Source organism: Pseudorca crassidens, chromosome 12 (genome assembly GCF_039906515.1).
Source record: "Pseudorca crassidens isolate mPseCra1 chromosome 12, mPseCra1.hap1, whole genome shotgun sequence".
NCBI classification, from domain to species: domain Eukaryota; kingdom Metazoa; phylum Chordata; class Mammalia; order Artiodactyla; family Delphinidae; genus Pseudorca; species Pseudorca crassidens.
This window is the reverse complement of record NC_090307.1, coordinates 81689351-81705933: the sequence shown is the minus strand read 5'-3', so window position 1 is coordinate 81705933 and position 16583 is coordinate 81689351. Positions and strand designations below refer to the sequence as shown.

The window sequence follows — 16583 nt, the reverse complement described above, 5'->3', positions numbered from 1 at the left end:
GCCATGGCTCACGGGCCCAGCCGCTCCACGGCATGTGGGATCTTACCGGACTGGGGCACAAACCCGCGTCCCCTGCATCGGCAGGCAGACTCTCAACCACAGAGCCACCAGGGAAGCCCCTATGGAACTTTTTTTTTGCCATCCTGCCCTTACTTCACTCAGTTGCATAGGTCTGTAGTTTAGCTGACACTCCAATGAATATCTCTTTCCTCCCTGAACTTTACTCTTGGGTCTTGAGTGTAACCTCCTTAGAGACTGAACTACATGGGCATAGGCCCAGATGCATGCAGGTGGTGCCCATTATATGTATGTATTGACTGATGTGCCTCTGATCAGCAAATGTGGCTCCCATTCTGCTGACTTGTTGAATGAACTTGGGCAAGTCAGTTCTCATCTCTGGACAATTTTGATATTATTTTCTCATAGGTAGTGTGTTAGTAGAACAGAGTGGTTAAAATCTTGACTGCTGGGGTCTTACAAGCTTGGGTTTGAATCCTGGATCCACTTCCTAGCTGTGTTACCTTGGAGAAGTCACATAACGTTTCTGAACTTCAGCTTCCTCATCTGTCAACTGGAGATGTCTTAATAGTACCCACCTCAAAAGCGTAAAGGTAATACTGCATGGAAATGGGATACTGTTTTGAGATCCTGATCTACTTGGTTTTTTTCTCCCTGTATTTTCCCCTTTTCTTTTTTACCATTTAAGCAGATCATGGGTTCTACCCTCCTTGCCTCGGGGGAGGCATGTGTCAGGGCTGAAAACAGGAAGAATATGAGAGTGTTTTTAGCTTTTGCTTTTTGGAAAACTCAAAGCCTTTAGGGGAAGAGGATTTACAGACCTAAGGAGAGAGTCCTGAAGAAACACAAAGGAAGAAAGATTTCTCCAGAGCAGAAAGAGATTGCCTCTGCTGGGGAGTGGAGAGGAGAGAAGATGGGAGGGGAAGGGAGAGGAGGAGAGGGGAGGAGGGAGAGGTCTGTAAGACCAGAAAAGTCCCATGTGGGCAGAAATGATGGGTGTCTCCATGGTAATATGTGTGAATTGATGGTCAAGCTGGGCAACCTTGGGCAAGTAAAATAACCTCTCTGGACCCGTGTTCTTACAATGTAAGGCTGTCTTTAATCACCCTACAATTTAGTGCAAGGAAATGGGACATCCTTGTGCTTAACAAGTATCTATTCTCCCACGCTCTTCCTCAACACCAATGATTCCACTTGCGATCCTCTGCATTGCCATGTTTGGGTTTAGCTCTGGGCAAGAAAACACATGGTTAACTACCAATATCTCTTGTGTCCTTGTCTTGAAGGGTGGTCCCTCTTCATGGATGGTTCGATAATCCTCTTGTTGGGCATGAAAGGCAATTCCCACTGGCGGACTCTCCTTCTGAGTAACTGCCCCGTGTGAAAAAGGACCACCACTACCCCCAGGCAACCCCTCACCCAGTCCCATGAGGTCAGCCTCCCTGCTGGGCAGGCCCTTCCCTCTCTGCTGGAGCCCAGTCTTTGCGGAAGCTTCCACTGAAGTGATCATCTAGAAACTTGAAAGCAGGAGAAAGCTAGGCCTCACCAGTGACATTCCCCATATCGTGCCTGTGGGGAAGTAAGAGCTGGGTAGGAGAGAAGACTGGCAGCAAGTACATCTCGGTTATAACCCTAACTCTGACCCTTACAAGGTGGTAACCTTGGCCAAGTTGCTTAAAGCCTCTAAGTCTCACTTCCACCATCAGCAAAATGGGGACAGTGCTATCTACTGCATAGGACTGGGGGTGAATTCGGTGAAGTGACACCTACAAATGGCCCAGCGTAGAGCTTAGTTTATAAGCAGCAATATCTAAAATTGCACGGCATTACGACTAACTCGCTGATCTCTGGCCAGTCGCTTTACCTGTTCAGACTTTAACTCTCTTTTCGACAGAATTAACTCCTGCCATGCCTGCTAATTGCTAGTTATTAATAGACATGCCTCTCCTACTAGAATGTGAGCAACTTGAGATATCTTTATTCATGACTATGCTTTGCATATAGTAGAAGCTCAGTGCTGGGTGAAGGTATGAATGGATAATCAGAAGGGATTCCAGATGTGAAATCCCCTTGCACGAGTTTTAACAAAGGATCATAGCAATTGTGATTCTTTGTTTCTGACAAGAATGAGTAAGTACAATCATTTAAATCTCGATAGCAAAAGGCCTCAGAGAAAAACCAACAAACGTAAAGTGCCTAAATTCCTTGGGACCACAATGTTTTAGGTGTCTTACAAAGAACTAAGATTGGGAGAACAAGTTCAACCAGGCTTTATGCCTGTAAGGTCTTAGAAAATAAATGATCTGAGCTGCCATTTCTTATCATCTGTTAAATGAAATCAATAAACCTTACTTTACCATAAATATAGGGAAATGGTAAAGAAAGGCACAAAGTAGATGCTCAATAAATGTTGGTTGGTTGGTTGATTGATTGGTTGGTTGAATGAATGGATGGATGGATGGGAGAAGAAAATATCTGGAAAAAGGATGAAGGGACAAATAGCTGGAGAATAGATGAAGGGATGGATGAAATAATGAATAAATAAACGAATGGTTCCTTGATCAATGGATGGGTGTAGGGTAGATGGATGGATGGAGGGATGGATGAGTGACTACGTAGTGGATGGATAAATAAATGAATAGAGGAATAGATGATGAGTTAATGGATGGATGGGTGGATGTGTCGGTCAAGTTCGTAGCAAGTGTGAAGTACCGTGCCTATGAAGAATGACCGTGACTGCATAATAGATGCACCTAAATGGGTCAGCTTGGGGTAGGTGTTGCAATTAGAAGCCCCAAATTTCTCACTCAAGAAACACTTATTCTCCCTGTTTCTCTCCCTCCCTTCCCTAGGGAAACTTGCTTCCAGGAAAGCTGGTCATTAATGTAGCATCAAACTCCTTCAGTGAGTTTGTTCACCTGAAAATAAAACTGGGCAGTACTAGTGGACATATGTCTTGAACTACGTTCTCTCTCACGCATCACTGTGGCACTGGGATGGAGCAACGTAAACAGCTTGTCAAGAACTTCCTCGTTTCCCTATGGTGCTCCTAATTTTTCTGATCTTTCCTTCCTACACCAGGAGATTGGCAGAGCAGGCATTCCCAACAAGAGCTAGTAAGAGTTACCAGCACAGGATTCAAATCGCATCTCTGACATCACCTAGCTGTGTGAGCTTAGACAAGTTACTTACCTTTCTGATCCCGAATTTTCTCATCTACAAAATGGAAATTGTCATAATATCTAACTACCTTAAAAAATGGTTCAGTGGATTAAGTGATATACTGCAGATAAAGCATTTTGCTCAGTGATTGGCATGTAGTAAGTACTCAGAAACTATGATTAGGAACTATTACTAAAACTTTGACAGGTGAAGAAGTTGAAACACTGACATTCATGAGGTCACTGAGGCAGAGAAGTAAACCCTGGGAGTCAGGAGACCTGGGTTCTGATTCACTATTTATCTTTGGGCAGGTAAGTACCTTTTCCTCTCTGAGCCTTTCTTTCTCTACCTGTGTAATAGGGAATGGAACCCATGAGCTCGGAGATTTAGGGGTATAATCGCAGTGTCTTTTTGCCCTCCCCCTCTACCAAACTGACTCTCTTTTGAACATGAACCTTAATGTCCAAGGGCAATCACTCCTAACAGGTAAAACCAGGAATCAGCAACTATTCAAGTTAGAGACTTTTGTCACCCTGATGCAGATGAGGCTCAGGGTAGCAAAGTGACTTGCACAAAATCACACAGCTAATAGACGGTGGGATAGGATTGAAGCCCAAGCTTATCAACCACAGAGCCAGAACTCATCCAACTATGCAACCCCTTTCCCTTGGCATGTGTCATAGCCACGTTTGCTTGGTGAATGGGAGGTGATGCCTCCCTGAGGGCTGGATGAGCAGGGTGGCTGGAGGAGTATGCTGAGCACCCAGAATTTCCACGGAGAGGGAAGGCAACGGGGTCTTTTGGACCAGAGTGGGGACAGCGAACATCAGCTGGCTGTGACGGCACCTAGCCCAAGTGACAAGACGGCAAACATCAAAAACACCTAGGAGCACTTAGACCAGTCCCCAGTTCCTGCATTCAAACTATCACTGGGGATAGACTGAGAGTTGATTTGCTAAAGGGCCATAAATGCTATAGGTCCAGGGTGGAACAGCCAGTGGTTTGGGGTGCGGATGAGTACAGGCAGTGGATGGCAATCATATTAGCTCTTTTCCTCTCCCCTGGAACCCACTGATGCTCTACAAGGAACCCACTGTCTCTGGCATTAATTGCTTGTGAGGCCTTAGGCAAGTTACTTAACTACTCTGGGCTGGATTCCTTCCATAAAAGGAAGTTAGGGAGGGCAGGATGAAGAGGCTCTTAAGGCCACCCCTAACTCTCTTAGTGGCAAGATGTCCTTTCTTGGGGGAGCGGGGTGGTCACACATAACCACCCCCATGGAAGGAAGGTTTCCAGACGCATGCTCCTCCCACTGTAGTTTGGGGCCTGTTTCCCCTCAATCAGGCCCCTGCAATGATGGGGTAAATTTCTTCCTAAGGCTCCTGAGCTCTGAGTCCCCCTTGCTGTTTTGGGGTCCTACTCCAATGTGTCCCTCCTCCCTTGGCCATTAAAAGGGATGTCACTCTAAGGGATGTCTCCACTTACGAAAAGGAGCATACACAGGGGGCAGCTGTGTGAGGCATGAGGCTGGTACACTTAGTGTAGAGAAAGAAGGGGGCTTCAATGGGGGTAACACTGGCAATGCAGGCTGGTCAATGACCAGAGGTGGTCACACCTTTCCTCCCCTTGCCTGGTGGATCCATGCTCAGTGAACAAGCTCCTGGGGTCACACATTTTGTCTGCAGTGGGATGGGGACACTGCACTTGGAGTCAAGAGACCCGGGGTTTATTCTGGGTCTTTATAAGACCTTAAGCCTCAGTTTCTTCTTCTGCAAAATGGACATAAAACTGGCACTTAACTGTTGTGAGAATCAAATGAGGTCAACAGTAATAGTTAAACCACCACCACCACCACCACAATAATGTATCACGATTTCATGGTGTGACTTTTGGCAAGTCACTTCATATCTCTGAGCCTCATTTGTCCTATTTGTAAAATGGGAATACACTAATTTTTCTGCTTTCTTCTCCAAGGAACTCTGAGCAGTGTGGTGTCTTAGAACTGGGTGTCAGGTGGCCCGTATGTCAGCTATACCTTGGGCGTTAACATTCTGATGCTCCACAAAGTGCCCTGTGGACTCTCTGTGCCCCTGTCTCCCCATCTATAAAATAAAGAGGCTGTGTTCGAGTCCCTCCAATGTCCCCTCTGGCCCTCCCGTTCTGACTGCCGACTAAATGCCCCAGTGAGCTGACACTGGCTAATAAGGAGCTGATCACTGGGATGTGCTATTGTGGTGATGGTTTCCGGCTAGAAAAAAACCGTCCACACAGTAAAGAGTTGCCCTGAGCCTACCTACCCTCTATGGGAGTGGGCTGGGCCCCAGAATCACCTGCCGCCTGGCCTTGGAAGGGCGGCTGGCCAGAGAAAAGCCTCCTTAGTGGCTGAAAGCTCTGAAATATGATCCCAGGAACAGCCAGGCTGAGTACAGATGGACATCTCATCAGGATCCCCAGACCAGGCTTTGGGCGGCATATGCCACAAGAGGTCTTCATGGGGCAGGATGCCATATCTCACAGCGAGGGGTCAGGGGCAAGAGCGAGCAGTGTCTGATCTCCTGACCACAGCAGGGAAGCTCACACACAAACCTTGATGTTGGGCAAACACCACTTCACCGAACCCAGAGCTCACCCAGGCTGACTCAGGCTACGTAAGGGCCTTGGACAAGTCCTTCCCCTTTTGTGGGTCTCAGTCTCCCTATCTGCAAAATGAGGAGCCGAACTACATGAGCAGGTCCTAGAAACCTTCTGACCTCTTAACTCTCTCAGTAAGAAGTTTTGAGAATGAACCCTCAGGTAAGTGTATTTATAAATTATATCTGTACAGTTGTTCCGATACATTATAAATATTATAAAACGTATCTTTCTGTCCTCCACGTGTAAAATGAGGAGACGGGATAATCTCCTAAAGGCCCCTTTAGCGCTAAAATTCTGAAGATGTGCGTCTGCAGGTCTCTGAGTTTCCTCATCTGTGCCATGCACTTATATACCCTCAATCATTCATTCAACAAACATCTAAAGGAAATGGGCCAACCACGGGCCACTGTTCTAGGTGCTGAGATACAGCAAGGAATGAGACAGACATGGTCTCCACCCTCGGTAGTTCAAAGAGTTCTCCTGTGAATCAAAGGAAACACTGCTGTTTTTGAATATTGGAAATTCCATGTGGTTCAGACTATTAGGTATAAGAATGATTTAATGAGGTGAAATTGCTACAATTCAACATTTGTTTGGCCCCCTACTATGTATCAAGTGCAAAAGGTAAACCAACAAGCAGATTGACATGATGCTTTCGGTCTATTAGAAGAGGTACACTTCAACCAATGATCCCGTAAGTCAGTGTAAAATTACAAATGTGTCGAGAACCAAGAGAGATACTATAGTGATGAGAGTCTGTAATGCCAGGTGTGACCTAGTCTAGAGCATTGTGGGAGGATTCCCTAAGGAGATGACATTTGAGTTGAGATCTGAAAGCGGAGTAGGTATAAATTGGGCACCAAGGGAGAGGGACAGCTTTCTTGGCATCATGTGCAAAGGCCTGGTGGCAGAAAGGGCGTGGAAAATTTGAGTGACTAAAAGGAGGAATGGGATGCAGCCGGAGCAGACGGAGTGAGAAGCAGCATTTTAGAAATGATCTTGGGGGAGGTGGCTAGAGGCTGTACCATGGCAGGGAGTCATCAAGGCCTAAAGTTCTGCAAACCAATGGACAGTGATGCAGGGCTTTAGACGAGGGTAAGGAGGGTGTATATGGTCTGGATTACTTTTCAAAGAGGTTCTTCTAGCTCGACATGGAGATGGGTAAGAAGGGTAAGGACAGAGGAAGACAGTGTTACCGTCAGTGGTGTGAGACGGGATTATAACAATGGCAATTGCCTAAGCTGACTGGACGTAAAATACGATGATTAAAGTAACACAAAAACACCCATGACCTTAAAATCCAAACCACAGTGACAGGATGTACAGCAGGTAGAGAAGAACGTACTTGCCATTGAGCAGACTTGATTTCAGATCCTGGTTTCGTACTTACATACTATGTGACCTTGGACAAGCCACACTTCACCTCTCTGGTCTCAGCTTTTCCTTTTCTGCAAAGTGTACTAGACTATAAACTTCTCAGTTAAGAGCTCTGGGTTTTTATTCCAATTATGACTCACCAGCCATGTTCCCATGAGCAGGTCACTTCTACTCTCTGAGCCTCAGTTTCCTCATCTGTAAAATTGGGTCTTCAAAATACCTCTCTCCTAAAGTTACTGTGAGGATGGAATCAGACAACAGATGAAACGTGTTTGGCACAGGGCTGGGCACATAACAACGTAAGGCGCTCAGCAGACACATTCCCACCGTGAGCAAGTGCGCGCACACGCTATGAATGCACACGCGTCAGGCCCAGATGGCTCCTCTCTTCCCGTAGGAGTGGTAACTGCCTTGTAAAATCCCAGCTCACTTGCCTAAGCTTCACTTTCAATGAAGCCAGAGAACAGTGATCCGCTGGTGTTTCTGCTCAGCGAACCTGTCAGCGGGATGTAAGCCCAGGGAATTCAGCAACGAAGGGATTCTCCTGATGAGAAACATTTGCGTCCAGAGGATCTTAATATTTGTTTGCAACAGACAAATGCAGACGTGAATTACTTAATGACTGTTTTAGGGTTCGGCATGGTTCCTGGATTTGGTTTGGCTTTGTCTCTATGACATCTTAATTCTGTGTTTTATTTCTCAGAGCTCTACATACAGGCTGTGGCATATGGGAGCTCCCTCAGCAAAATCTCCAATGGAGATGGGGGAGGGAAGGGGAGAGAGAGAGAGGGAGAGGGAGAGAGAGAGAGAGAGAGAGAGAGAGAGAGAGAGAGAGAGAGAGAGGGAGGGAGGGAGGGGGAGAGAGAGAGAGAGAGAGGGAGAGAGGGAGAGAGGGAGGGAGGGAGGGAGGGAGGGACAGGGAGGGAGGGAGAGGGAGGGAGAGAGAGAGAGAGAGGGAGGGAGAGAGAGAGAGGGAGAGAGAGAGAGGGAGAGGGAGAGAGGGAGAGAGAGAGAGAGAGAGAGAGAGAGGGAGGGAGGGAGGGGGAGAGAGAGAGAGAGAGAGGGAGAGAGGGAGAGAGGGAGGGAGGGAGGGAGGGAGGGACAGGGAGGGAGGGAGAGGGAGGGGGAGAGAGAGAGAGAGGGAGGGAGAGAGAGAGAGGGAGAGAGAGAGAGGGAGAGGGAGAGAGGGAGAGAAAGAGCGTGTGAGCGCAGACTGTAGCTTCAAGGGTGTGTGGCAAAGGGGCTGTGAGGTGAGAGGGATAGTATAGATTTGCACCCATGGATACGAGAGATACACCAAGCCCTCACCGTCATGGGAATAAGATTTGCCACTTCTATTTGGAAGTCTAAACAGTGTCTTTTTCAATTTCCTAATCTGATTGATCACAATCAGAGTGATGTGTAAATTTCATGTTTGTCCATAACACATGGAGGGGCCCAGCTAAGCTTCTGACTCTGCAGTTCAAAGTCATCCCTGGTTGCACTAGAGTCGGGAGAGAGGAGCCAAGAGAAGCAGATCAGACCAGGGACCCTGACTGAGAGGGCAGGAGCGCCCCTGCGACCCCCTCCATCCCCCCAGCCTAGGAGCTGAGGACCTGGGAAGTCCTTAGATGTCTTACAAGGCCCTGCTTGATCTGTTTCCTGCCTATGTCTAGGGAGTCAGCTCCTGTCAGTCTCCCCCTCACCCATTCTGCTCCAGCCACACTGACCTCCTTGCTATTTCTCAAATACATCAAGCATGCTTCCACCTCAGGGCCTTTGCACATGCTGTTCCCTCAAACACTTTTCCCCCAGTAATCCTCATGGCTGGCTCCCTCCCTTCTCCAGGTCCCTGGCCACTCCATCCAATAAAGCCATCCCCGCCCTCACCCTCTAGCCTTTTGCTCAGCTTCATTCCTTTTAAAAGCACTTACTACCACCTGACCTTATACTATTTGTTTGTTTCTTCATTTACTATTTTTCTCCCCCATGAGAGCGGGGGGCTTCATGCTGTTCACTGCTATACCAAGCAGGAGCTCAAGGAAATTGTTGAATGAATGAAGTACAGCTTTGGTTTTTAGCCACAGGCAGCTTCTTCTTCTTTGTACATTCATTCCCCAGTGGTTTATTTTCTCTTTGACATGTATGGGCTCACTCTGCTCCCCCCAGCGTCGGTGGCTGCTTGAGGAATGAAGACCGGATTTTGTTTTAGCCAGCGCTGGACCATGAAGGACAAGAAACCTAACAGCCCATGCCCGCGTCTGTATCCTTAAGCCACTGACAGGGGAGTTGGGAGATTTATATTATAAGGGCAGTTCCTTTCCATAGCCTCCCTTCATTAGCACTGACTGGGACTCCCCACAGAGAATGCCCCCTCCAGAGTTTAACCTGCTTTTTCTTCTGGGAAAAGGAAAGCTCTTTCTTGAGACTCTACGGGGAATAAAGGCTGTATTCATTCTGATCATTCCTTGCATTTGTAGGTAAAACTGATGAAGAAAAAGAATCATTCCCATTTTACAGGTGAGATAACTAAGGATTACTGTATGATGATAAGCAAGGGACTCCAGGTCTCACTGAGGGTCTCTTCTTCCTCTGATTTTCCACATCCCCCTTTCTTTATTCCTACCTACATTTATAGTACTTAAGATGATCTGCCTCTGTCATACACACTCCTGTCTATGTCTCCCTTTGCTGCTAAATTCCGAGGCCCTCAAATGGAAAGACTGCATTTCATTCATCTTTTCCTCCCTGATGGGCCTGACACGTAGGAATAATAAAAACGATCATCTATTATTAATAGTAAGAGCTACCACTGATGGAGCCCTCACTGTGTGCCGAACAGTGCTTCCCATATATTAGCTCATTCAGTCCCCCCAACAGCTCTTGGAGGTGGCTGCTATTATTAGTCCCATTTTATGGATGAGGAAACTGAGATTGAGAAGGTCAAGTTGCTTGCCAAAAGCCACGGAGCCAGTGAGCGTCTGTAAACAGTAAAAGGAAACATTTCCTGCGATTAGTTTGCCTTCAGGTCCTGTCAGATTTTTAAAACAGCTCTGTACAAATCTCCAGGGGCTCTTTTAGGCGACTGTAGTGAGAATAATCTCACTACAACTCCGTGAGATGAATATTTCACCGATGGGGAAAGTGAAGCGTAGAGAGGTGAAGTGACTAACAGATTCCAGAGCTGGGAAGTAGCCCAGCAGAATGTCAGCCTGGGTCCATCTGACTTCAGAGCCCAAGCTCTTCACCATTCTACCTCTTCTACCCCAGAAATATTCTCTCGCACCTCAGAGAAAGTCTTACTAACAAGCAATTACAGAACTCCGGTTTTGTTAAGCCCCTGCGAACTCTTCCACTTTGCAGGAAGGTAAGTCCAGCCACTCTGAAAGAAACGATATTTTTAAAAATGTACTGTGCCCCTGTGGGATGAATGAGGCGCCGTGGAGCAGAAGGCACCTGACCCAGGCTTCCATCCTCATTTAGAGGAGGTAGGCTTTTAGGGACGTGGTCCCATTTTGGTGGCCTGGAGTCGGGGTGGAGTTAACGGAGACTGACACGGGCCTGGAAAGCACTTCCAAGTGACATTAAGTTCGACCTCCTGCCCCCGGACAAGCCGACATGTTCACTCACCCAGCCACACAGACATCTATATCTAGAGAGCTTCATCCTGACACTAGTGAGAGTCAAATCTATTTGCAGTGTGTGTGTGTCTCCCAGCCTCCCGGGTTGCACCGACCAGCATCCTCAGATTGTCAGGACCGGGGTGGGGCTGGGAGAGGGCTAATCTCATACTGGATCTGGACCATGTGTACTCATTCAATTAATGCATCCAACCTTCATTGAACATCTACCACAGCTCGGGTCTCTAAGACAGCACAGTTGCCAGGTGAACATGGCAGTGTCAGAAACGATCCCCTCATTGACCCTGTACACCATTCAACCAATTTCACCTTTCAGAAGGAGAAAGGTTTGACCCAAACAGTAACACTCCCTTTCCAGAGAAAATGTTCATTCATCGCCAGGGCAAGCATTTTCCCTGACCCTCGTCTCCTGGCTCTTAACCACAGGACATCGCCTCCCAACAGCCCCTCACTCTGCTCCTAGAGACAGAGTCAGCACAAATGTGCTAACTGATCTCTCGGCACGAAGGGGAGACTTGAATTAAGTGGTTCAAAGGCATTTTCCCTGCCTTACAATTTGGCCGTCTTTCCCTTTATGCAGTAAAATCTCCAATCGTTTGGAATTTATGATCCTTTAGACAGGGATTGGGCTGAAGTCTGCTTCTGGACTATTCTGCATGGAAAGGATTTTCGAAGAAAATTCATAGCTTGCCCAAAGAATGGTAAAGGGAATGCATAGTCTACTTAAGCGGGCCACCTCTCTAGCCCTTTACAAACACTCCTGTAACTACAAACAACTGAGATACTAATTACAAATGATAGTTACGTGTTCATTACGTCCTCAACTACTCTTTGTTGATCTGAATATTACAGTTTGAGTTGGCCTCCGACACTAGGTTTCCCACTTTCAGCCTAAACTTCTCAGGTGAAAACTTTTCTGGACTAAGCAATTAAAAAAGAGAATGACTTAATGCCAGGAAAATGACTATACTTCTTTGGCAGGAACAAAAGAGGGGGTCTCGTACACTCCAAGTATCTTATTGATTCATGCTGGCTCTCTTCCAGCTGGTACAGGGTGAGGTTTGCCTGGGATACTTCCCATTAGAGCTTCCATCCTGGAATAACCACCCACAGGCAACCCTTTTCACTCTTGATATGAACTACAAATTATACTGTCACTCTAGAGTTGATGGGCTAGGGATTAAAACTATGGTTTTCAAGGAATTTGAGCCTTGGCTAGACTGGCAGTGCTTGGTCATCCCTACACAAAACAGAATAATCTTCCATAGGGATGTCGCACCAATCCATTCTGAATCCAGACAATTCTTCACCAGCCCTCCACCCCCTAACTGAAAGCATCAGATCACAAAGCAGCTAACCTCCCCTCAGGGAAGGAAATATAGGACCTTAGGGAGGAAAATACGGGACTGCTCTCATCCCACCCACCCCACCTCCTGTCCCTGTCAGGAGCTGAAATCTCACAATTTTTATGGTCAGCATTACCAGGGTGAGAAATGGGTAGGCAGGAAAAACACAATACTGGAAGGAACTGTAGATTTCCTTTGGCCATTAGAGCTCTGAGCTGTTTGTTTTAAACAATCACTCTGTCCCTCGCACTGTGGGAAGTGCTTCACCTGACTCAGTCCTCCTAACTCACTGCCTGAGACAGCTACGATTATTGTTTCTATTTTCAAGCTGACAGAACAGGCTCAGCAAGGTAGAGCCACTTGCCTAAGGCACTCGGCTAAACGGCAGAACCAGGTACTGGGGTTCCGGCCGAAGCTCAGCTCTGAGCCCTTAAGCACCGCCTCCCACACTGCTACACCGTTCGGACATTTGAGTCAGACATCTGCTCGCAACTTGATACATTATAAAGATATTGCCTCATCAAGTATGCCTCACAGAGGTGGAGAGGGAGGGACCAGGGGATGCTTTGCTTGGAGTAAGGTTGTATGATGTATGCATATTGCTATGAAATCAACGAATTGAATGTAAGCTTCTATCCTGGTACTAAATTATCTTCAGAAACAGACTTAAAATATCCTGGGGAAGTTCACTCAGGGGGTAGTAGCCCTCATCCATAAACAAGTATTAAGTGTGCAACCAACAGGACTGGCTGGTGGTTCCTCCTCCCCCTCCCCCATCTCCCTGTAGACAGCTACTTGGGCAGATCCGCTGACTGTGAGCTGGGCCTCATTCATGGAACTAGACAACATTTCTGATGAGACCAAGTCCCCAGACTGCCTGTAGAGGAAGCTGCTGATGCTAAGCTCATGCCTCTGTCCCTTTCCTTCCTAAGAACTCTGCTTTAGAAACATGGTACATTCACCCTTAAGTAAGCATAGAACCTTAAAAAGGAGGTAGAAATTGACCATCGCTGGATGTGGCTGGCGTGGGTGCAAATGTGGATGTTTCAGGCTTTACAGCCAGTCTGTTAAAAGACAACTCCAACCCAGCCCCCCCTCCTGAAGACTTAAACACAAAGTGGAATCTATCCTACAGAGAGGCCACGCCTGTCACAGAAGTATTAAAGAGTAAAGAGGATCCTTTCAGCACAACATAAATTAGGGACTAAATGCTCAGACTTCCACCTCGGGAGTGGTTTTCAGGGGGAAGGAGACTCAGGACGTTAAAAGACACCAGGAGTGAAATGATGCCTGGGTGGGGAGGGTTGGCTATTATGAGTCTCGTATGGATTAAATCAGGATTTGCACAAAGCTGCAGAAGCATGCGGGGTGGGAGACCTTGTGAGCAATTCATATGACTGAGAGGATGACCAGGAAAAAAGGCATGACAGGAACAGACTGACAGGCAAAAGGTGAAGTTACCAAGCAAGGTGGCCATCAGGTATGCTTATCTGAATTAAAATACCACCAGGAATCTGCTCTCCTCTCCCTGTACCCCTGAAATACATGGAATACTCGGGACCAACTGCCACACTTCTAGTTTCCAATGAAATTTCCTCTAGTCCCTTCTACAAGGGCATATTCTTTGGCCAATGCAGCACCTGATTTGCCAACAGGAGGTGCACTCCGAAGGTGGAATGGATGGCAGAAACCCAGGAAGATAAAACCACTGATGTCAAAGCTCTCTACAAAGAACCTCCTTCCAAGCAGAGCAACACCAGCTTTTGGTGGCATTTGGTGTTACTGTTCCCCTTCTCCAGCCTGTGTCACAGGATGTCCCCTCATCCCAGCCACAAATACTGGCTGCTGCTGCTGCCACTTGCCGCCTGCTACATCCTGCTGGCCCGTCATGTTTCTAGTTCACCCATTCCCAACATGGGGTACCCGTTTTTCTTAAAGACCTGTATGAGCCAGGTCTCTATCAGACTACGAAAAGTTCTCCAGTCTGAGTTTGATTCTTAAAATATAACTCCCCCATCGGTCCTCCACCCCACACCCACTGGAAAGTTCAGATGCAGCTGTGCCACAACAGGCATTCTGTCCGAAGCACTTTCCCAGACATGTTTTCAACCTACTCCCTAATGCAGCCTGCCAGGATTAATAAATCCTCCAAGTGGTCTCCCCTGGTCCACTTCTTTCTTTTTCTCCCACCCAACTACTCATCCAACACCAGCAAAAGAAGAGTTTTCATTCAGCCTTGATTTTCCCTGACGGAGGGCACAGGTTTCTTCCTTTCGTTCTCGAACTCCTCTAAATTGAATGATTTATGAAAACAATTGGGTCTTCTCTGTATTGGAATGCTTCTGTTCCCCCCAACCTCCTCTCAGTTTCACCCCACATCTTCTTCTCCCTCTTTCTGCCTTTCTTTCATTTCTTCCCTCATCCCCCCTCCATCACACTATTTCTATACCACCACCCAAGGATCGGTTCTTATGCCTGAGTTCAAAGCAATCAGATTCTTTTTGAAAAACCAAATAAAATTCTTCTGAGACCATCTTCACGTTCTTGGAAGGCTCCTCCCTGACTCTTGAGCTCAGACTCCTGGTTCTGCGTGCTGGAGACCAGATAGTTCAGCAGCCGCCGCCAGGAAGGTGTGGAGGAGGGCGCTGTTTAGGGTGTATTTGAGGGAATAGCATATGGGCTTTTGTCAAAACAGTCAGAGCTCACTAGTTTCTGAGCTGAGCACGGAAATGTGCCGCTGTCTCTGAACAAGGCTTGAGCTAGTTCAATCCTCATCTCTTCTTGTACAACACCGCTAACTGCCTCAAATCCACCATTCCTTCACCCCCTGTCCTCGGAGCCCTGGGATATCAAGAGAAGTTTCTCAGTCATCTCCCACCTCCACCGCCCACCCAAAGACAGCAAGACCTTTCAAACAGCGGCTGCCAGGTCAGCCGGCTGAGCGTTGCTCCCCTTAAAGACTCCCCGTCCCTCCCCACCAGCTGCCACCTCACACAAGCAATTCGTTCTCCCATGTTCCAGTGGGAGATGCAGAGTAGTGACGGGAAAAGACAGGGGCTCTGGCCCAGCTGCCTGCCTCCACCCCGCAGGGCTCTGGGGCACAGGCCAGAAAGGGGGACCATCAGGGTCTCCCCTCTTAAGCAGGAGGTCATTACCTTGGCAGCGGCTTGCGGGCCGTGATACTGGCGACAATGATGCTCTCGGGACGCGGGGTGGCCACGGCTTTAAAGGTTCCTCGCCAGAACTTCTCAAAAAGCTGTTTCTCTCCTTGTTGAACGCTCGCCATGGCCAACCAAAAGGGCCCGGGGCTCCCGGGCGCTGTCCGAAGTGCTGAAACGAGGCTTCCGGACGGGGGCACACCCGGCCCCGCTCTCTGTCCGTGTGAGACCGAGAAGGGTGGGGTGGGAGAGACAGGGGTTCAGGGCGGGGGATGGGCGCCTCAGCCCGGGCCGGCAGGGGAGGGAGAAGGCTTGTGCGCCGGTTCTCTCCGCCTTCTGGGTCGGCTCTGGGCTGCGCTCTGAGCTTGCAGAGCCTCCGCGCCCCAGGAAGGGAACGTTGGGCTGGCTTTCTCGGCAGCGCCGGAGAGAAGAGGCGACGGGGTCGTCCGTGTGTGCGTGCGCGTGTGAGCCCCGGAGCGCCCGGGTTTTGTCTCTCTCACAATGTGACGTTGGAAAAGGAGGCTGGTCGCGCGAGCCGCACTTTCCTCCCCCCTCTCCGCCTCTCCTCCGCCCCACCAACTCCCTCCGCCTCCTCAGCCTCCAGCCGCCATCTGCATAACAAAAGCCCGCAGGTCGAGGGAGGAGAAAGGGCGGGGCGCGCGCCCGTCACCTTCACCGGGGCCCCGCGGCTACGGAGTTGCAGCGCTGACCCCTGAGAAAAGCACTCGCGGCACCCCGAACTGAACCGGGCGTGAGATCCTGCTTCCCAGCCCCCTCGCCTCCCCCTCCGCCGCGGGCCTTCCCCCTACCCTCTCCTGCGTGCTCTCTGGGCCCGCTGCCTCCCTTCCCAACCCCTTCACGAGTCTTGAAGAAGATCTTCTATCAAGGGAGAAAAAAAACTTAATCTATCCGCCCCCGCCAACCTGCCCCGCCCCTCCGCCACCGCCTCACTTCTGGGAGGGGCTGTCTACAGCAGCAAGGGGACGGGGGACGTCTTCGGAATTCCTCTTTGCGCCTGGGTGCTGCGAGATCCCCACCACCCAGAAAGTGCCGTTTGATGGACCATCCGTCAACAATTCGGCCTCTCGCCATCTGCCGAGCCGGCCCCGCCCGCAGAGGGGTGCAGCGTTGCATCTGTGCACGCGGCTCTAAGGGCTATCTCTTTTGTGCCTCACTGCCAGCCAGCCCAACGTCCTGCTGCCAAACCCATGCAAAGGAAAGAGTGCCCACACCCCACCCCACCCCATCCACTCCTGCGGAACTCTGCT

General features: G+C 48.8%; 1 protein-coding gene across 1 annotated transcript in view; it reads right to left on the bottom strand.

Annotated features, from left to right (window-relative positions):
• Positions 1 to 16084, bottom strand: part of SRRM4 (serine/arginine repetitive matrix 4) — a 173227-nt gene extending 157143 nt beyond the window's left edge. The window contains exon 1 of the mRNA XM_067700772.1: positions 15313 to 16084. Coding sequence (XP_067556873.1) covers positions 15313 to 15443 — 131 coding nt within the window. The 5' untranslated portion in view covers positions 15444 to 16084. The remainder of the gene's footprint in view (positions 1 to 15312) is intronic.
• Positions 16085 to 16583: the final 499 nt, after the last annotated feature.